Genomic DNA, 22,216 nt, shown 5'->3' with positions numbered 1-22,216 from the left:
GAACGGACAAAAACAACCCTACTTTGTCAATAGTTTCGTCTACCGTACTTATTGAATTTCCTCTTTAAAATACATTATTTCTGAAATTTCCCCTAATAATCATTGCAAGCACTAATAAACCTTCATATTCATCAATTGTAATCATGGTAATCTTTTCTTTTCCATCCTTTTAGCAGTATGGATAATGATTAATCAGATGAAAATGAGGCTTATTAAAGATTATTTATTTATTTTTTATAAACAGTGAGAAGGGCACAAAAGGTCAGAAGATTTTTCCTTTAATGGAACAAGGTTTCAAATTTTCAATAGTTTATTTTTGGTTCTGTCAATCTAACTCAATGGCCAAGCGCAATCCATACCTATCAACAAGATTTTCAGGATCCTAAGACTTGGTAAAATTCATGTCAAGTACGGTCGAAATGGTCCCTTTTTATCAAAGACCGAGAACCTGCCATGACTTTATATGAATATTCAGCGCAAAAAGGCAAAAAGATGAAAAAGACCAAAAAGAAATACATTCAACACATGTATGTCATGCAATACCTCGAAAGAGAAAAGGCCAGCAGAATTCAGATCACTTTCGTCGTCCTTCGTAGGGCACAGAGAGCTTTCTCTAGGCAAAGAACATAATTACTGCGACGGGTTATGCCAGCTACCTTTTTCTGACGCATTATGAAATCTCATCTTTGAGCGGAAATGATCAGGAATGCCACCACCAAATTCTTCCTTGCTGATGAGGCTCATTTGTCTGTCAAAATTCAAAAGGAACCAACAAGGAAAGATGGCAATCCAAAGCGACAGACGTCTGCATTATAACAGCAAGACGACAGCATATTGTCTTGATACAAGAGTTTGAGCAAATCTTGACGCTGAAGAGAGTAGATAAGTGATCTGAGAGTCAGCTCGTTTAAGTACCTCAAACTCCTATCTGCAGCATTGATCAGATACTCTTCCTTCATTGAATGACAAACACTAAAATTACACATTATCGAAAGCAAAATTTCCTTTTAATCGTCCAATGTAGGATCATGAATAGATGCTACCAGGTCTGCTAATTTCTCACGCCCTAGATTAAAAACAAGTTCCAATGAGATGAAGTGTTTGGGGATATTTGAAAACTCGTCCTCATGGAAATCATAGACTGGCTGAAGTTTTCTGGCTTCACAACGTGCTGATTCACTCTCTACAAATAGAAGGTTAGCTTCTCCTGTGTCGCCCAACTCTAGAGCAGCAGCTCCATCTGCTGCTGCAGCACCAGCTATTATAAGCAACCTCTGGAATCTAGCTTTCGCTACTTCTTTTTCCTTCAATTGAATCAACTCCTCAGTCTTCTGCAACCATTTCATGGTGCCTCTAGTCTCTTCCTCGAGCTTCTCCAGCTCTAATAAAGCTCTGTCAATGTCAATACAGATGCTATCTTTCTCATTGCTCAGAGACTTTGCCTCAGCAGCAACTCGTGCAGCTTCTTTAAAATTTCTACCAGCAGCAACAACTTTCTTTTCCGCTTCCAGCTCAGGAACTCTCTTGTCAATGAAAGAAATTCTTTGCTTTGAGGAAACTATATCTTGCTGGATGTTTGATTTTCTTGAAGACAATTCCTTCAAACAATTGGGAAAAAGATTAATTGAAGACCTCAACCATACCTCAAAAAGTCAAAATTACTATGAAAACAAGGGGGGGAAAGGGAAATGTAAATCGTATTACATAAAACCAGAAGTCCATGTATAAAAAGGAACCGTTAAAAATGCATACCAATTCACAGAAAATTTTGAAAAAAGGCCTTCGACCCTGCTAATTTTGAGTTATGAGAGAAGGGAACCGAGAGTCCTTTGAAAGGAAAGATAGTTTGGGGCGAGAATAGAAAATTGTATTAGGGGAACGGCTAGGCTAAAAGTAGAAAATCTTGAAATGTTAAAACAACCTTTTCTGCAATAGGGTGGAAAGAGTAGATAGACTTTACATTTCCACGATTACTCATCTTCCTATGGTTAACCAAAGACTACAATACCTATCATCTTGGTATTAGAGCGGTGTAACAATCAAACCATGGCACAGAAGAAAGTTGAAATGAGGGACTGGATGGATGCACTAGTGGAGGAGATGGGCAATGCAGGAAGAATTGCAGCATCCAACAGCATAGAGGGCAAATTGGAGCACTTAGCTATCTCAGAACGTGGTACAAGTGTTGGTAACTCTTGACGTCAATCAAAAGATATTGTTGATCGAACAAAAAACTCCTGAGAATAAAGGTCAGGAGAACCGGAGTATTGTAAATGAATAGAAGAATAAGAATTTGTATTTCAATTAGTTCTCTTGGATACAATACACTGGCTTTTATAGCCACTCAAGCCTTAACAGACCTACGATTAACTTCTATCTAACTAACTGACCATCCATGAGCCTTTAACGGCAACTAACCATATAAAAGGCTTCAACTTCCATAAACTTAGCTGGCAGCCATGACTAACTAAAGCCTTCAACTACTAGTTTATTAAGAGGGAGAATTTATAATAGACTCCCTACATCATAGAGGATGAAGTGGTATTAAAAGGTCTGTCAAAACGGCAATCAGGATTGAGTTAAGAGGAGGAATAGAATAAAAACTAAGGAGCAGAGAAATTTGGTGGAGAAATCCCAAGATTTTGGCATGACATGAGTAGAAAAGGTGGCAGACATGAGGATAGGATTGGAGAGGTATCAAGCATGTAGATGCCAATTTTCTGAGGAAATTATTTTTTAAAATTTTAATAGGAGAGCATTTCTCAGGCAAAAATCTTGGCTCCTGGATATCCATGGCAGAAGATATTTCGTGATTCATGCGTTCTATTGGACATAGAGAAACCATCAGTGGGAGTGGTAAGTTGGAGGGTCCATTGACTAGAGAGTATGTTCATCAATGGGGTCGAATCTAACCGTACGCGCAGAGGTTCGACTCTTATACTCCATTGGGTCAACTCAAATTATGGACATGCTCAATGAATTGAAGTCCATGATCAAGAGGCCCAGGAAAGCAAAGTTCCGCTAGACCATTGCAATGCAAGAGCACAAAGTGCAAGGACTGCTTGACAAAAAGGGTTAAGAATTGATTTTGACCCACACTATAACAATAGAGAAGCAGACTGTTAAAGTATAAATAAATGATTAAATTTACTATGACCCATCAATTTAAGCTTTTGAGTTCAATGGTACTTTAATACAAACTTCAATCTACCACAAATAAATGCTTTAGATGCATCTACTTGAAGTCAAGTTGTAGGAAAAAAGAGTTCCATTGTATTTTGTAATGAGAAGTTTTGAGTGATCACCATTGCCTCAGTCGTGAGCTGAAGTACAGAATGAGCTTGACCAGGAATTGGAGCCTATAGATGAGAGAGGACAGTGTTCCCAGCTGGCAGTGTTGGGGTTAATGGTTGAACTATCACTTGATTTGGTGGTGGGTTCAACCACCCCAGGGACAATGAAAATGAAATGGGAAACTGAAGGGAACGGACTGTTGACGTTGGTGGACAATAAAGCTACCCTCAATTTTATTTTAGATCTGGCGTGCAAGTTGGAAGTCTCGATGGTGGAAACACATATTACAGGGATATCATGGACAAGGGGTGGCATAGGTGGTGCAAGGAATGACAATAACAGAAGATTCTATTGTTGAAACCAAGCACTGATGTCATATTGGGCATGCCATGGTTACAAAGCTCAGAGGAAGTGAATTGGAAGGCCATGACGATGAAATCCTGCCTGCAATACACCACGGTGATACTCCATAGAGATCCCTGCATTCCTGGTCAAGTCATGTTGCCAGAGGACCGGTTTTCCTTTTATGGAATTGTGCAACTTCCCCCTCCAATTAGGCCCAATCTTAGGAGCCTAATGATATGACCCACAGCCCTCACCTTCCAACAAGGACAAAATAGATTCTTGACTCAAAGTCTACATATGAAAGAAAGCTAATGGCCATCATTTCAACTGTTTAAACATGGAGATATTAAACTGATAAGAACAGATCTTTGAACATTTTATGTTCTTTTTCATTTATCAATGAAAAGTTCCTTTCTTGTTCAAAAAAAACATGGAGATATTATTGGGCCGTTGCATTCAATTAGATGTGGTGGCTGCCTTCTTCCTCTTAACTTCCTCATACTCGGTTGAGGATAATTTTTCTCCTCTGTTCTTGATGAATCTCTGCAGACTGACCTTTTCTCCCCTTGGTTGATTTTCCAACGAACTCCGGTCCATGTTCTTGGGTTTGATCGCTGGCTTCCCGCAATCCTTCGTCCCTGCTTCCGAATGCTCTTCGCCGTTGCTTCTTCCTTCCTTGATCTCTCTTTTTCCTCTCTAACAGTGAATACCTTTTTGCATTTCTTTCGTTATTTGAACCATTTCATTTGAACGTTCCGTCATTTCCCTCAACAATTGCTACAACTCCATTCCTATCAATAATCTCCATATCCTCGTAACTGTCTCGAATGAAAGATTCATAGCCAGGACGAACTTGCTCTGATACCAATTTGTTAGGTACCCGAATACAAGAACTTAACAAGAACACTATGTTGCAACACAAAAGAGTAATTACAATACCGATAGCCTTTCGAGAGGGCTATCTCTCTCCCAAAGAACTCTCTCAAGTTCCTTACCAAAATACTAATCTCCAAGATGATCTTCTCCTCTCCCTACTACCCTTATTTATAACAACTCATCCCTAACTAATTACCATAACGCCCTTAACCCAAATAATAATATCATTCCTTAACTATCCATAATAGGACTCTCACACACTCTTCTTCATGCACACATGAACTTTTCATGGAAAGTTCCCCAAAGAAGGATATCAATGATTTACAGAATCCAAAGTGACTTTTCATGGAAAGCCTTCCTTTTGAAATGAATCCACTCACAAAGAAATAAGACTGCTGTAGCTTCCAAAATCCAATAAAAAACTAAAACGAAGGTGACTCTTCATGGATAACCACAAAGGATATGAAAAGCCAGTTCCAATAAAAACTCCAAGATCTCTCCACCCCTAAAAATTTTATGGCTTGTATCAAACCAAATGCCCCACAAAGTAGCCAAGAAACAGGCATGCCACAAAAATCTTTCCATGTCTCGAAAATGGGGAGATAACAACACCTCCTCCATCGCCCTACAATCCCTGTTACGAGCCGAAGCCACCACAAAATACCCAAAATTTGATCTCATAAATCTTGTACAAACTGACAAGACCACAAGATATGGTCAAGATCCTCCAACTCCAAGGCTCCTCTGTAGAGAACACACGACGGACCCAAAAAGAAGGAAAAACACCTCTAAATACGATCCAAAGTATTGACCTTCCCTTGTAAGACTTGCACCCAAAGAATTTAATCTTTTTTGGAATTTTGACATTCCAAAGAGAGGCAAACAAAGGGGTTGAAGGGAGACGGGAAGGAGAGCTCAAAATATAGAAAAAAGAACAATGGGAGAAGGGTGAGGGACCAAACCCAAAAGGATATGAAAAGCCAAGGAATATGATAACCACAAAGGATATGAAAAGCACTTCCCATTAGAACTCCCTCGATCTCTCCACCCTTATCTATTGTTTCTCTCAAATAAAATGCTCCATAAAGTAGCCAAAGAAACAGGCATGCCACAAAAATCTTTCCATGTCTCGAAAATGGGGAGATAACAACACCTCCTCCATCATCGCCCTACAATCCTTGTTACGAGCCGAAGCCACCATAAAATACCAAAAATCAATCTCATAAATCTTGTGCAAACTGATAAGACCACAAGATATGGTCAAGATCCTCCAAGGCTCCTCTGCAGAAATCATACGACAGACCCAAAAAGAAGGAAAAATACCTACGATCCAAAGTATTGACTTTTTCATGTAAGACCTGCACCCAAAGAATTTATGCTCCGTTTGGTCTCTGGAATTGGTAGGAAATGATTTCAAATTCCACGATTTTAAATGACGGAAATGATTTCAAATTCCTAATTGCGTTTGGAACCAAAATGATTCTAAATCATTAAAATTAAAATTTATTGTTTGGATGTTCACGAGAAATGAAAATAAAGTATAACATTTTACTATTATGCCCTTAATATTTTGCAGAATATTATATTATTAAAAATATAACATTTAATATAAACTGGTAACTTCAACCATGGAAACATTTATTCTAAAAACTAAACTAAAAAAAAAAAATTAATCAAATAAACCTAAAAAAAGTTAAAACTTGTCAATGTCACATTTATTTTAAGAACTAAATTGAAAAAAAAAAAAACTTGTAAATCTCTTGATTCAGTTTGTTTGTTTTTTTTAGCAACTCTAGATTCAAAACTTAAAAAGAAGAAAAAGTATACCAAAAAAAAAAAAAGAACATAAACATAAACATCTAAACAATATTGGAATATGAAGAATATTAAATACACAAAAAATAAAATAGAAAATAAACCTTAGTTTGTTTGAATGGTGATGAAAAAATGTATAAGGATAGTCACTTTATAGTTATTAGAAATTAAAAAAATAGGACAAATCAAAATTTGAAACGAATTTGGTTGATGATGATGTGCAAATGAGATTGGAGTGATACGTATTCTTTTTCCACCAAAGTAGGGCAAAATCGGAATTTGCTAAGTTTAAACTTAAAATCCTCGTAAATCCGACCTATTTGGAATAGAAAATATTTGAACCAAAAAATGAATTTCAAATAATCTAGGATTTCAAATTCTTTTTTCTTTAGTTATCCAAACACATGAAATGATTTCAATATTCATTCAGATTTTGAAATCCCTCCCAATCGCAGGTTCCAAACAAGGGGTTAATCTTTTTTGTAATTTTGAACTTTCAAAGAGAGCCAAACAAAGGGGTCGAAGGGAGACTGGAAGGAGAGCTCAAAATATAGAAAAAAGAACAATGGGAGAAACTCCTACAAGGGTTACCACACCCCCCTCCCCGCACAAACTAATTGCCCTTAAATTTTACATGACCCAACTCGATGGTGAAACAAACGACAACAACTACCACAGATCTCTTAATCAAGATAAAAAAAAAATCATTAGCCTCACTTTGATGATCAATGGAATTTAGATAACCCTCATGTAGCATAATAGAAGCCAAAGTAACATTGTCGAGGAAGTGCGTGAGAGTGCATTAGTAGTCATAGTTTCCAAATAAGACCAGATAATCCTCATGTAGCATAGTAAAACGTAATAGAAGCCAAAGTAACATCACCGAAGAAGTGTGTGAGAGTGCATTAATAGCCATATCATTCATGGCATGGATAGTCCCATGATGGTGTTGAGACGGCACATACTCCCTCTACACAACCATACTCCCTGGCCCCTAGGCCGTTACTCTCTCTAGCTCATTATGTCTTTCACCCTAGTACAATCCCTTTTTTGCCCCTTCTAGAATAAAGTCTCACTCTAGGAGGCCTAGCACAACACTTATAAGATTCAACTACCTCCCAATTTCAACATTAGCCCTATCTTTAATGTTGCAGATTTGTACTCTTATCAAGCTCCGGATGAGTTTCGTTTATCTCCATAACTCGAGGACGAGTTCTTATTATAGAGGGGGGAAACTGATGCAACTACCTAGCTTATTCTTTTCATTAGCTAGTTAGTTAGTAGTTAGCCTTTTAGTTAAGGTCTTTAGTCTCCTTCTGTCCGTGTGTTACAGATAAAAGTCCACACCTCCCCTTTCCTATAAATACCCCCAGTTATATTCTTCTTAGCCCATTATTAAATAATATTTCTCTCTTCCCATTGGGTTACATCAGTTGGGTTCAACACCAATGACCGATTTTACTTGAAATTGCCACCATAATTTAATCCCCATCTAGTATCCACAATGGGTAATGTACATATGTCGTTCCATGTTTCTTAGTAGCAAAGCCTTATGTACTAGTATGACCCTGCAACTGGTGCCAACATGGACTCTAATTTTGAATGCACCACAGATCCGTAGCAAGTATTGGAGATACAACACTGATACTTGGGATAGCAAGGGAAATACTCATTAAATGGAAAGACTTACCCAGGTTTGAAGACTCTTGAGCGCCCCCTTACATTATCCCAAACCAACTTTCCAACATTGGGACAAGGTGTTGTTGACATGTTCGAACCCCAGTTAAACAAATTCATGTAAGAAAGGCTAAAAATGGAAAGAGAAATAAGGAAAGTCAGTTGGAGGAGAGAAAATGCACCTATGAGTAAGAAGGGGGTAGATAAGCAGCAAGCATGATTTTGTAGTACACATGTGGAGTGGGAGATCGGACTTATAACCTCTTAGTTGGAGATATATGCCAAAACCGCTGAGCTATGCTCGCTTTGGCCGGACATGATTTTGTAGTAGAGAAAATAAGAGAACTTTGGAAAAGAAGTATGGGGGATAAGAGCTTGAACTTTACTGGGCTGGTAGTGCTTCGTCCTTTGCTTCATTTCTATAACTGGATACCTAACAATTACTAATCAAGTAATGGCCATTCCATTTGTCCTAAGCATATACTGATATATAAACTTTTCAAGAAATAGAAGTTCAAAATCTCACAAGATATGGAAGTTCCATCAGTAGTATTTCCTCCATCTCACCTTTTTCCTTCGCGTGGGAAGTAATAAAGAAGGAAGCCATGAAAAAGTAGGAAACAGAACTAACCTGGAGAGAAGACCTAGCAGAATGAAACTCTTGTTGAAGCATTTGAACATCCTTGGAAAGATCATCCTCCGTTTGTGTCAGAGTAGCTTTATCTTCCCTTGTTTTCAAGATGGTAGACATCAGAAATTTTCTCAGCCTGGCAACTTCCCTGTACGCTTCTGCATCTTCTACGGAAAGGTGAGCAATTTTCTTCAAGTTCGCTCCTTTTTCTTTCTCCAGAGTGAGGAACTCCTCGATTTCCCTTCTTCTATTTGAAAGAGTTTGACTTTCTAACTGCATCTGAGAGAGGGTTGATTGTAAGGCAGCATATTTTGCATCCATGTTTGATTGCACATGCTGAAAACCAGAAATCGCATCAGAAATTCTTTTCTCAACAGCATCAATCACAGAGTCATTTTCTTCTATCTCCCTTTTCTTCTCTTCCACCATAGCTAGTAATTTCTCCAGTTCATCTGTCAACGCGGCCTTTTTTTGACAAAGAACTTCTTTCTCTCTTCTGTCACCCTCAACCAAAAGTTCAATGGAATCATTCAAAACCATGCAAGACTCACGTATAATTAGTGACTCAATTTCAATTCCCATCTTCTTGGCCTCCAAGACTTCATTTGACAAATGCCACTTTTCCAATTCTTCTGCAGATTCTGAATCTGCCATATTTAAGGCTAAAACAACACTATTTGCAGCATCCTGCAAAAACGGAAAATAAATAAAGAAGTCATTTCGCTCACATGGAACAGACTTAATCGGTGAAGATGACAAGTGTACAATGCTGTGTATTGCATGTCCTTATAATCTTTAATCAACCTCTAATTGGCTGTTTTTCTTTCTAATGCTCCACAACTAAAGAATTTAACGTGTACCCTTTTTTTAGTCAATTTCGGAGTGTTTTTGTAACTTCCTAACTTAGATTTTAGGCTTGACTTGTTATCCGTATTCTGTAAATCTTAATTCATTAATACATTGCTTTCTTGTAATCTAAATTATATGTGTTTAAATAGTAAATAGTTAATGGAACAAACGGAATCAAAGCAAAACTTCAAAAGGCTTGGTTCAAGGATCATTTGGGATAGGCGGCTCTATCAATTACTACCAGTGTTAAGAAGGTGAGATGGACGAAAATATCCATTTATTTGCTGTTCCATGATTTTAATGTTCTACATCAATATTGACAAGAAAAACAAACTTTATCTTCTATGGTAAACATTAATATTTTTCATATTATGAAAATTAAAAATTGGAAGTCTATTGACAATTATCTCTACTGTTATGTTAAAAAAAGAAAATAGAGCACTCCAAAATATGAATGAGCGGTGATATTTGGGAATTGTAACTACACAGAAGACTTTCCGAATTTTGATTCTTGCTTATCTTCAGAGAAAAAATTGTTGTGTTTCAATACAGCCATATTAATTTTGGATTATTTATTTTATTTAGTTCCTAATTCCTATAGAAATTGAAAACTTATCAACGTTTCCCCTGAAATTTTATTGAATAACTTCATTTTTATCATTGTGAGACATTTTATCAATTGACAAACGAGCACGAACTATGTTTATGCTCTTTATGTAATGCAGACAGAGTGAGTTGTACGTGTACATGCAAGTATACAGAGATGTCAAACATTAAGATGCATAGAAATCCTATTTGAACGGACCATAGCAAAAGTTTGGAGCAGAGAATCACAATTTTCCTCGGTGGCAATCAAGAAGTCCAAAACCTCGTGCATTCTGGAATCCATTGCATCACATAAGGCTTCAGCATCTTTTAGTTCCATGAGGAAGGCTTGCTTTTCTCGCTCAGCAGAAGCTAGGCTCTCGCTAAGCCTTTCTGCGGTTTCAAAATCTTCGGCTTCGCAGGCTTCCTCCAACTGCTTTTCAAGATGTGAGTACCTGTCTAATGAAATTTTTAGATTATCCATAATTTTGCGTTTCCGTTGAATAACTTCCTTCCTGGAGGTAGACACAGAGGCAACCGAGTTACGAGCATGACCCAGCTTCTCGGAGATCTGAATCCTGACTTGCTCCAATTTGAACTCGGGTGAATCGCGTACTTCAGCCTCAACGCTATTTTTTTTATGTCGATCAGCATCTTGTTGGTTTTGACGTTCCGTTATGTGATCTTCTTGAGATACAAAACTAGTGGATTCGATGTTGTTGTTGTCTACTGAAGGACCATGAGGAGCTAAAGTCTGTGGTGGAGAAGCAGATGGTTGAATCTGAGGTAAAGCATCAGGATGCTGGTCGTCGTCATCGCCACGAATGTGATTACTGAAATGCGTAGAGTGAAGATCGGGAGTGGGGTTTGGGGTATGGGCATCTCTGCCGTAGCCAATTCGCAACCCAGCTCTCCTTTTCCTTCTCGACATCTGTCGAGAGACTGAGACGATCAATCCTGGGTCTCTATCTGCTGCTTCTCCTACTACCGAACCAGGGATTTTCATAATTGTGGCAGCTTGGAGAGGATCGGTGATTGGTAGCGAATTTTGGTCTAGCTGGATTTGAGTTTGGTCCTTATGCATGGAAGTGACCAGCGTGAGGTCCGAAAAGAGGTTCTCGTCAAGGGGTTCAGAAAGATGTGAAGATGAAGCAGTCGTTGTTGCCGAAGTGGAAGCTGAAGCACTGACCGTAGTGGTAACCTCATCTGCAGCAGAATTCGGAAGGTCAGGCTGATCAGAAACAATTGGACCGGGATCATCACTATCTTCGCGAGTCGGATGGATTTGGATTCGGTACTCGGAAGGGTCGAAGAGTACCATTCCTTCGAAGAGAGAATCATTCTCATTTCCATCCTCCTCTATCTGATCATTTAGTTCCACGTCCATGAATTCCGAAACTGCTATCTTCAATTGCAGAAAGTCGATCACTGCTCCTTTCCACTCTTCCGTTGGAATAAACTACTGCGGAGAAAATTTTGGCACCCACTCTAGTCTAATCCTTTTTCCGAGTTCAACCAAGGTGGATGGGGACACTTAGGTCTTTTCATTAGTACCTAGGAATTGAGATTTACCGTTTTACGACTTCTTGATATTAAATCTTATGCAGATGAAAATAATGAATTCCTTACCTTTAATTTTACCTTCACTCCTTTGAAACGTTAAATTTTATTTTTCATTTATTATAATAAACTATATCTTTATGGTTCCTAAAATTCGACCAAATTTCATGACACTTCTATCTTAAAATTGTGAACTTAAATATAGTTCAGTCAGACATCTATATTTTATTTTTGTTTGGTAATGTACATATGCCGTTCCACATTTCTGAGTAGAAATCTATCACATCTTTCTTTTTCTTCTTTCGAGAGGAGGAGGAAGAAAAAAGAAAAAAAAAAAAAAAAAAACTCCATCACCTCACCTCTCCACCCTTCCGCTCCCCTTCCCTTGGCAGAAGAAAACTCCCATCTCCTCTCCAGTCTCCATCCTTTGCCTTTGCCCTTTGCCCTTTCCCCAACTACCGCGTGCACACTACCTCCCCTAGAACCGACGCTGCCCCACCCCACTGCCTTTCTCTCTCTCGTAGAGATGATCAAACATTGCAAATCAACCGAAACGATTTAATCAAAGTAGGTCAGTCGTTTCGGGATGTTATACAATATTATTTGAATTAGTTTTAGTTTACATTATATTATTTGAATTAGATTTTCTATTTCTATCATGGTTAGGAACTATGATGTTATAAATACTTCATTAGATTTATATTAAACAATTCAATTCAATGAAGTCTTATTTGTTATTCTTCTTATTTTATTTCCTCCCCTAAATGTTAACATAGAGAACCTACGATGGAGCCTATTGTTGATGTTTTGTCGGTTTCCTTTAAATCCAGAAAATTGAAACTTTTCTTTCTCATGATTTTTGCTATTAGACGCCACTCTTTCTTTCCCATGATGATGTAATTTTATATAACTTTTATTATTTGATTTAATTTGATTATAATTTATATTTAATTTTGTAATTGTTGAGTTTACTTGTTATTATTAATTAATATCAATAATTAAAAAAAGAATTTATTATTATTAAATATTACAACAATAAAATTTAAAAATATTTTATATTAAATGTTTGTTCTTGTAATAAAAAATTATTTTAGTTGAAGTAATTTTATTTTAATTATTTTTTATTTGTTAATATGAAATAGATTATTGTAATAAAAAAAATATTTATTATCAATAAAATAGTAATTAAAAATAAAAATTTATTATTATTTTAATTTTAAAAGGATTAGCAGTATTTGTAATTAGTTAAAAAGAATAAAATGGTATATTAGTAATTGTTATATATTTGACTCTTATTCCGATTACAGCCAATTTTATTAAACAATTTCTAATTTGTTCATATTCCAATTGACTTGATTCTAATTAATTTTCATTATGGTTCGTGGTTAGTGAATAAAGAATGCCTCAATCTCATTCTCATTCTTTAATATTCATCATAGTTATGCTACTTTTCCTTTTTTACGCGTTCTTTGCATAACTTGACTGAGCCTTTTTATCTTTTCTCCCTGAACAATTTATTAGGTACCAATCTATCAGTTTTTTATTTTATTCCTAAATCAAGCATTTTGTGATTCACAAGTTTTTTTTTCCTATCTCAATATATATTTTAATTTTAATTTTCTATTTTGAAATAGAAAATGGATATTTGAAAGGTGGTCCCCAGATTTAAACTTATACTAAATATCAAAATTCGAACATAAATTTCCCTGGCTTGATATTAGATCAGGGCAGGGCCTCCTTTAGTATGTAAAAACGTGGACTAAAATATTAATCCTCACATGCCAAGACAAATGTATGTCGTATTGGTATTTGATACATACACAAATAAGAAAAGAACTCAATCAAAAGTAAATAAAATAACAGGTCTCCAGTTACAAGAGACGTTTACATTGTACCAGCCTTTCTGGGTCTTGCCACTAATCTCTCAGCATAAATATTATGAAGAAAAAAAAATATACATACATATAAACGTATAAATTTTAAATTTAAATAAGAAAACTATAACTGGACGGACAGGGTTTCTACTCGAGCATATAATATCTAAAACTGAGTCGGTGTAGGGACCGGGAGATGGATAAGTCTAAGACTCTAGACGCAACATGAACAATGCAATGACCTAAGAAAATAAAGTGAAATTTATCCTTTAGTCTCACCTAGTTCAATATCCTTAACTGGATTGGATTCCATTCCATCCTTCAAAAGTCTAATTTCCTCCTCTGTCAAGCTATTTTTCACATTGATATTAGTCTTCATATTGGATTGCTTCTCAACCTCCACAGCCCAACTATAAATGACCATACCAACAACTGCTAGAATCATGCCCGATATGTTTTTCAGAGTCAGCTCTGAATCAAAGAGCAGCCAACCCAACGTGAGAACACACACTGTTTTCATGTGACCTAACACCTGGAAGGAGACAGCTGAGAAACGTCCAATGCACAGGTATTGACTCACATTGCAGAACACAGCGAGAGAGCATGAGAGAAGGATGAACAACTGCAAATTTGTACCATCATCAGAAATTAGTTAAAAATCCGTAAATGCATGAATTGGCTAAATTGATACTGGAAAACACCAAATACTTACAACGGCACCAGAAGACATCTTATAGTTCAGTAGAGATTTGTCACTTAGGTAGTAATCAATAAATGGACCAAGAACCAGGAGAGAGAGGGCTTGAATAGGTGCTGTCTTGCTCAGCAATTCAAAAGATCCAATGGAGTACTTCTTCTGTAGTGAACCTATAGTCTGTTGCAAGAATACACTTTCAGAGATGAGAGCATTTAAATACTATTACATTCATTGTTATTTTTATTATTAATTGAGAACAGAGAAAAATATTCTTATTACATTTATTGTTATTTTTAGGGAAAAATACATGGTTGGTCCTTGAGGTTTGGAATATGTCTCTACTTGGTCCCTGGAGTTTCAAAATGGACACTTTTGATACCTAAGATTTGAGGCAAGTGTTATATGTCTTCCCTGAAGTTTCAAAATGAACACTTTTAGGATTGAGAAGTGATTTGAAATGGTCCCTAAACTACTTTTGGAGGACCAATCCACTGTTAAAATGACGTGGCACTTAAACGACTGGTTTGACAAAATATATTAATCCAACAATATACTTTTTAATTGGACTTCTCTCCTTTCTTCTTCTTTTCAAACTATCTCCATCCCCTTCTTCCCCCCACCGCCACCAACCTTCGATGATCTTTGCCAGCCACGAAGAGGGAACTAAGGAGAGAAGGCTCTCCCGCTCTCCTCTGCCATGGAATGAGGGAAAGGGGGGAGAGGGAGGAGCTCTCCTTTTATCCTTCATTCTAGCTCCTCCCTCTCTCCTTCGTTCCTTCCTTGTGCTCGGCAAAGGTCACCGAAGGTTGGCAGTGGCCGGTGGTGAGCTTCATCAGAGAAAGGGAAGAAGAAGAAGGTGGGGGGAGGGGGGTGAGGGAGGAGCTCTCCTTTTATCCTTCATTCCAACTCCTCCCTCTCTCCTTCGTTCCCTCCTTGTGGCCGACAAAGGTCACCGAAGGTTGGCAGTGGCTGGTGGTGAGATTCATCAGAGAAAGGGAAGAAGAAGAAGGTGAAAGAGTGGAGATAATTTGCAAAAAAGAAAAAATAAATGAAAGAAGAGAAGTCCAATTAAAAAGTATATTATTAAATTAATATATTTTGTCAAATCATTAATTTAAATGTCACGTCATTTTAATATTAGTCAACCAAAAGTAGTTCAAAGACCATTTAAAACAATTTCTCAAACTTCTAAGATCAAAAGTGTATTTTATAACTTCAAGGACCACATAGACACTTACTCTAGACCTTAGAGACCAAAAGTGTCCATTTTAAAACTTCAAAGACCAATAGACACCTACTCCAAACTTCAAGGACCAAAACTATATTTTTCCCTTATTTTTATTATTATTTGAGAATAGAGAAAATTATTCTTCTATAAGCAAAATAGCATGTGAAGGTTAACAGAGAAAAGTATTATTTTATAAGCAAAGCTTTCTTCTACCCACTACCTTGCCCGACGGCAAGATGATCAGACAGAGCCGAAGTTCTCAGTGCTTTTAGAATCCAACTTAACCTCAAAAAAAAGATATATACACACACACACACATACACAAGGTTTGACGAATTTAAGAAAAAGAAGAAAGTGGTAACACAATTCCTTGAAGGAAAGGATAAAAAATACATAGATGCATCAAACTATGATGCTGGTTTGTCAAGTGATTCCAAATTTGAAATTCGAATTCAAAAGGTTTCACCATCTCGCCTGACCGTGAGATAGCTGTATTTAGTTATTTTTCCCAGAATTTCAGTATCCAAAACATCCTCCAATAAAAAAAGATAATAATAATGATGTCCAATTGTTATTTCTGGTACGATTTTTAAGAAACATTTTAACATGATTGCCTACAGAGGAGTGGGGTTTCTCACTCGAGGTGGTTAGAACAAAGCCACTGTACCATAACCTTCAGAATACAACACAACCTCCCGTTAGAAAAGATTTAAGGTCCAATTTTCTACTTTTTCTGTTTCTCTTCTTTCAGTGGGAAGAACAAAAAAGAAAACGAAAGAAAAACAGTCGCACCCTTGCTGATAGAGAGAATCAGGGAAGAACCAATTGATCAACATATATATAAAGTAAAAGGAGTGAAGGCTAAACAGGGGACAAAGAAACCCGCACAGTTAGATAGGTGAAGAAGTACTCACAATTTGCTGCAAAGATGTTGACAAAACTGCTATGCATGCACATGTAAAACCTTTGAGATTAACTTTTACATCGGTGACAGTGCAAACTCCCACACCAATTACTACTACAACAACAGCAATTTTGACTTCTTTTGAGTAGTGCTTGTTATGAAGGATCCATTCCATCACACAAACCACAGGGATCATACTAAGTTTTGAGATCTGAAACAAAAATATTCTCCGATCAATTGAAAAGTAAGAAAGAAAGTGAGCAGAATATGGAGTGATATTGCATGAAGACTCAGTTAGATAACCATTCGTTAACTTGTTATGCCCAATGCTTTCTTATAAACTAAATTAAAGCGCATAAGGTTCTCGATAGTCATATAATAAACAAGGAAACAATCTTCTTAGCAAGTACATACTTGGTAAAATCCCACTGAGTTTAACATGAGGCTAAAGTTCATTCCCGTGATAGACATATTTGCGACAATAGAAAACCAAAAGAGTTCCCATAGAGGAATGTGCTTTGAGGTGGAATAACCGGTGGCATTTGAGACCAGACCAACAAGTGCAGTCACCGCAAAGTGGAACCCGGTCAAAGTTGTGGCTGAAAAGACAAAGAATTTAAATAAGCTTAGAGGTATTACATTTAATTAGGTCCATAACAGAACAAAGATCCACACGAGAATGCAATATAGAAAACATGGTTAGAAGTAGCAAGATAGAAGAAAACGTTCGTTAACTATGGCACAGAAAACTGTCCCAAGTTTGCAAGCGAGGGATGAAACGTCATTTGCAATATGTCTATGAGGTCGAAAACGTTGGCCTACACATGTAAAATCGCATCGAGCTTAGATAAAGATGTGAAATTCAACTGTAACTAAGAGAATCGATCCGTAGTTTTTCGCATTACATTAGATGTAACGAGAGTGAAGAGAACGAGACCCGTGGATAAGAAATTTAGATCGTTTAAGAACGGATATTGCCACCAGGAGTATAAATAGCAGCATAAAAATATTAAAAAAGGAATGCATAACTTTGAAATCAGAGATCTACAGGAGAACTCTTCGAGTTAGGGGAAGATGAGAGAGTAAGAACGATAAGATTCAGTGACTCTCACCGAAGCTGAATCCATAACCATTGGCAGACATGAGCTGCTTGTTAGCCATGATAATCCCGACTGAGCTGATTATGTTCATCGCCCATGCCCCAACATCTGATACCGCCGACGATTTCTTCTCACTCTCCATTTCTCCTTTTTCTTTCCCTCTCTCTTTCAAACTTTAATTTGTGCAAAATCTGAATGAGAGAAAACGAAAAAGGAAGAGACGGAGGGACGGAGAGAGAAATTGAAAGACCCTCCAAACAACAGATGCCCAGATCGGATCTTAAAATGTGTTACAGATAAGTGAATGTAAAAGACGACGGAAAGACAGGCGAGAAGACAACAATAGAGAGGCAAAACATTAAAATTTAAAATGGAAATAGAAAAGAAACAAAAGGAATATGAAGGGGGAGGGGGGAGGCTTATACTTATTTCTAATTTTTTTTTCTCCTTTTGTTTCTTCTTGTGAAAAGAGATAGAGTAGAAGATCCGGGATCTTTGAGGTATCTTTCCTTTTCCTCTCCTCCTTGTTAGTTCTTTCTTATTGAGTCTCTACCTACGAGTCAAGTCTCTATCTCGCTCTCGCTCCACCTCCGCCTCTGCTGGACTCCTCTTTTCCAAGTTGATATTTCTTCTTTTTCTGTTTACTGAATTATCAGATCCACCCGACTCATATGAGATATCTGTGACAGCAACAAAGTGTACGTACGCGTCGCGTGGGGCTTTTCATGTTTACTATCACTTCTTGGTCATCAAGTCATACAATTTTACCCTTCTACAAAATTTAGGTCAACCTTTTTTTATTAGGGACCGAATTAAAAGTTTATCAATTTATTTGATATTTTTAAGAGTGAATAGATTCAAATCTTATAGATTTGTTGAGAAAAATTAGTAATTCTTATGTAGATTATGAGAGAATTAGTAATTCCTATATAGATTACGAGAAAATTAGTAATTCGTATGTAGATGAGTTGGAATGCACCTAAACTAGTTCAAACACTCACGTACATTGGAAAAAAAAACTTAAATTTATTTTTAAAACTTTTAAGAACCAATAAATTTTATAATGTTATATAATTTCTTCAATAATTTTGATGTCAATCTTTCTCTTTTTTTTTTGTTTGAGGAATAACAATTTTGATGTCAATTAAAAAAAATTACAATTTAACGTAAAATATTGTAAGCGAACTGCTTTTTTTTTTTAATTGGTATTAAACATTTAAACGATATTTATAAATTTTGTTGTTTTTACAGTATTTAGAGAAACATAGGAGACGCAGTGTCTCCGCGAGTCCGTGATAGATTTCATTTAAAAAGGAAAAAAAAAACAGAAAAAGAAAAGGAGATGAAGACACGATTTCTTAGGTCAAAAAGATCATCTCTTCCTGTTTATTCGTTCTCTTTTTCTTCAAAAAAAAAAAAAAATCGTTCTCTTTCGTTTGCCAATATTTTCAGCAGCACACTTGGTAACTCAACCGACAATAAGCAATCTGTTAAAAGTTAAAACTTCATCCAATCAATAAGTTTTAACGCACGGCACTCCGTCTACGCAAGTTTCCCATAGTTCCACCCACAGTTACGGCCGGACTCAAATCAAACTAAAGCACAGCCTGGCAAAACCCATGGAATGGTAAATTTGCACGACTCTGTTTTGGTGGATGAAACTGAAAGCTCCGCTGCGAAAATATGATGTGTGAAACAAAGCCCAAAGTTGGAGGTTGAAGCTCAGAACACCACACTTGGGCAGAAAGTGGGAGAGACAGTGAGGGAGTGGGGAAGGTACCATTTTTTTCTAAGAAAGAGTTGGGTGTAAGAAGGGAGACGATGAGACGAGGAAGAGGGGCGAAGGGGGCAAAGAGGAAAATTGGGGCTGGGCACGGGTGTCACGGTCATACTTTTTTTCACTGGACGGGGTCATGATCGATCATAGCCAGACTTGAGGGAACGTACTTTTCGTGTTCTTGGTGACTTCATCAAACCTTAGGCAAGGTTCTTTCTTTTCGACCAAACTTCATCATGTGAGCAATTTTGCTTGTGTCAACAATGCACGCCGCCTGTATGTGTATTTCAACTCTCTCGCAACTCTAGCAAGCTTACCTCTACTCTGAGCAAAATCTCACCGCTCAACCTTGCCTCTACACCAGGCTAAGGTCCTTTAAACTCGATGTTGCATCATTTCTCAACATCTTGGTTCTCGGTCACTTGGTCGTCATGCTTCTACACTGAGCCAAAATTTACCAGGATGAGTTCTGACTTTTAACCGGGTAAGAACTAGCTTAAAATGCTTACCGAATACAATCGAGTGATTCTTGTCGTTTAACTATATTATAACTAGCTTATCAGGGTCATCAAACGCTTCTAAGACTATTCATGTTGCAAAACTGGTTCATAACGGGCTAAAAGATCTTATCGGATACTGTCAAGATGATTCCAGTCGAGATCCATACAAGGAATGACTAAACTTGGCAACTGGGTTGAGTTTTGTCGTTTATCCAGCCAAGACTAATTTTTTCTCACTTACCGGGTGTCCACCAGTATAGTAGGATGCCATCCTAAGCATCGGGATGTCATCGAGTTTCGTTGCTCCATCCAGACACTATCGAGGCATAACGACTCTCGTGCCCATGCTTCTTAACTTGAACATATTGTCTCGAACAACAACCCTATGGCGACCCACGGGACGCGGTACAATGTCCACACACCCATGCTGCCCGACACAGTCCTTGAGATTCCTATTTCCAAAGGAAGACATCCAAGACCTTAGTTTTCTAATGCTCACCCATACCATGACACACGCATGTGCCATGTGGTAACCTCACTTCGACTACAAGGCCAAGGGGTGGTGGAGAACTGACACCATGCCTCCCCCTATAACATATTATAATGCATTTTTACTCTGGGAGGTGTTTTAGTTGTTTGCATATCTCGCTAATATGCATCTAACTCCAAAGCTACTCATCCAAACTCTTGACGGAACTCTGACTTTAAGTGCCCTTACTGAGCTTGTCACTAACACCACTAACGCCGTCATTGCTTTCCATCTTGCTTGTGCCTTAGTTGGCTTTCTTACGCACATCCTCTTGATGTGTTAGATGATGCACCATCCTCCTTGGTTGCATCACGTTACTTCTCTCTCAGTCGGTATATGGCACGATGGGAACAAATGCATATCACCACCACTTATGCGCTTCGTGGGTGTCACAACATACTCTCTTATAATATGGTTGTGACACGGGGTGGATTTACTGTAGGTCCACCTGAACCTTTAGATATATACAATAGCTTATTAAATGTGGTCAAAATAGCTCTTTGGTCCAGTGGCATGTGAGCGCCTAGCCTCTTTGAGTGCTTGTGGTATGGATCTTTGAGGAGTCACACTGTATGAAGAATTGAACATCTATATACATTTTAGAAAATCTCAATCTCTCTTATATAAGTAAAATTTTCTTTACACAAATATATCACTTTTTAGAAAATGAAAAACAAATGTATGCTGGTAAGATCTTCACAAGGAAATTATCCGATAACTCTTTTATTCCTTCTCTAATACATTTTTGTCTTTATAGGCGGCTACGGAATAGGAAAGTCATTAACCCCTCGTCAATTCCTTCCTAGATCATTGGATTTTGTGGGAATTGCATTGGCATTTACTACCTTCCTTCATAGAGTCGTCGGTTACTCCAAAGATGGTGGAACAAATTGAACAGATTTTGAGATGTGTAGTGGTGGACTGGAGATCGACCCCTCTAGTGTAGTTGAGTTCGACTTTCTGACCTTCATATGCTGATGGCTCCGTGCGACACACGACAATTGCATCTCAATTCCCCCACAACAATTAGGGAACTACAGAAGGCAATTTTGATTCTCTAGAGAGTGTTGAGCTAGCATCCTTGAAGATGCTTGATGGAAAAGAGAGGTAAAGTAATCCAATGAAGATGCTTGATGGAAAAGAGAGGTAAAGTAATCCAAGGAAGGCACTCACAAGTTCCTGGATTCCATAGCTAAGGTTTACTTTGACAGATTTTAGATGAGGGTGGAGGAGTAGCTCTTTCAATAAAATATACATTTGTCTCTTTAGTCTAATTGTTGTCAACGATTTTCAGGTTTATTTTTATTTTCAATTTATAAATTGACATCACACATGGATAATATTTTTTTACAAATTATTTTATTGATATCTTTTTTTAATGTGAAAAAGAAGCACATAAATGTAACAAATTTCAAAGATACTATAAATTTTACATAAAATATTATTATCATTCTTTTACGCTGAGATTCAAACCTAAAAGGCTACTCTTAAAAAAAAAGGAAAAGAAAAAAAAACCAAATGTAGCCATTGAACTATACTCAAGGTTAAATTATTACTCATTTTTATATATGTAAGGAAAAATTGCATAAATAACCTCTATAGGGTTGTTCTAATCATGCCTATAAATTTTTAATTTGATCAACCATCTCTAAAACTTAGAACTTTTACTATAAAATTCTACAACTATAACACAATTAATGTTAGATTTCGAATGAATGTGCATTTACTAGATAAAAAATTAGCTTTTGAAATCTAAAAAAAAAAAGTTAGAATAAATGATATTTTTAGTTCTTGACATTTGAACAACCTGTCTATTTTATCAAATAGGTTTCAAAAGTTTTTGTTAGCCAATTTAACATATAAATGGCGTTGCATACTTTATAATAAAAATAGTTGACTTGACAATTTATAAAATTAAAAATCAAAATAAATATTTTGCATTTTTGGTAATTCCATTACAAGTTCTTAAAATATT

At 36.9% G+C, this 22,216-nt stretch overlaps 2 protein-coding genes across 2 annotated transcripts; both read right to left on the bottom strand.

Moving 5' to 3' along the window:
• Positions 1–262: 262 nt before the first annotated feature.
• Positions 263–11,641, bottom strand: LOC111004611 (neurofilament light protein). Its single transcript, XM_022275679.2, has 3 exons — positions 10,293–11,641; positions 8,639–9,325; positions 263–1,598 (listed from the first exon to the last, which is right to left on the bottom strand). Exons 1-3 carry the CDS (start codon positions 11,457–11,459, stop codon positions 1,008–1,010), a joined length of 2,445 nt encoding a protein of 814 aa, XP_022131371.1. The 5' UTR covers positions 11,460–11,641; the 3' UTR covers positions 263–1,007.
• A 1,816-nt stretch (positions 11,642–13,457) lies between these two features.
• LOC111009827 (Nucleotide-sugar transporter family protein) lies at positions 13,458–17,854 on the bottom strand. Its single transcript, XM_022283046.2, has 5 exons — positions 17,448–17,854; positions 16,750–16,934; positions 16,346–16,546; positions 14,219–14,380; positions 13,458–14,128 (listed from the first exon to the last, which is right to left on the bottom strand). The coding sequence occupies exons 1-5, from the start codon at positions 17,575–17,577 to the stop codon at positions 13,769–13,771; spliced, it is 1,038 nt and encodes a 345-aa protein (XP_022138738.1). The 5' UTR covers positions 17,578–17,854; the 3' UTR covers positions 13,458–13,768.
• Between the last annotated feature and the right edge of the window lie 4,362 nt (positions 17,855–22,216).

This window comes from Momordica charantia, assembly GCF_013281855.1.
Source record: "Momordica charantia cultivar OHB3-1 chromosome 11 unlocalized genomic scaffold, Mcharantia_2.0 BLBB01000011.1, whole genome shotgun sequence".
Taxonomy (NCBI): domain Eukaryota; kingdom Viridiplantae; phylum Streptophyta; class Magnoliopsida; order Cucurbitales; family Cucurbitaceae; genus Momordica; species Momordica charantia.
Note: the sequence above shows the minus strand (reverse complement) of the source record. Positions and strands in the feature narration are given on the sequence as shown.

What these genes read in the sequence shown, in the direction of transcription:
- LOC111004611 (XM_022275679.2), bottom strand. Translation starts at nt 11,459, where the DNA reads ATGGACGTGGAACTAAATGATCAGATAGAGGAGGATGGAAATGAGAAT. An exon ending in TGCTCCAAACTTTTGCTATG is followed by an intron (nt 9,326 to 10,292) that starts GTCCGTTCAAAT and finishes CCGTTTTTGCAG; the next exon opens with GATGCTGCAAATAGTGTTGT. An exon ending in CTGCTAGGTCTTCTCTCCAG is followed by an intron (nt 1,599 to 8,638) that starts GTTAGTTCTGTT and finishes AATTGTTTGAAG; the next exon opens with GAATTGTCTTCAAGAAAATC.
- LOC111009827 (XM_022283046.2), bottom strand. Translation starts at nt 17,577, where the DNA reads ATGGAGAGTGAGAAGAAATCGTCGGCGGTATCAGATGTTGGGGCATGG. An exon ending in ACTCAGTGGGATTTTACCAA is followed by an intron (nt 16,547 to 16,749) that starts GTATGTACTTGC and finishes TTTTTGTTTCAG; the next exon opens with ATCTCAAAACTTAGTATGAT. An exon ending in AGATGTCTTCTGGTGCCGTT is followed by an intron (nt 14,129 to 14,218) that starts GTAAGTATTTGG and finishes ACAAATTTGCAG; the next exon opens with TTGTTCATCCTTCTCTCATG.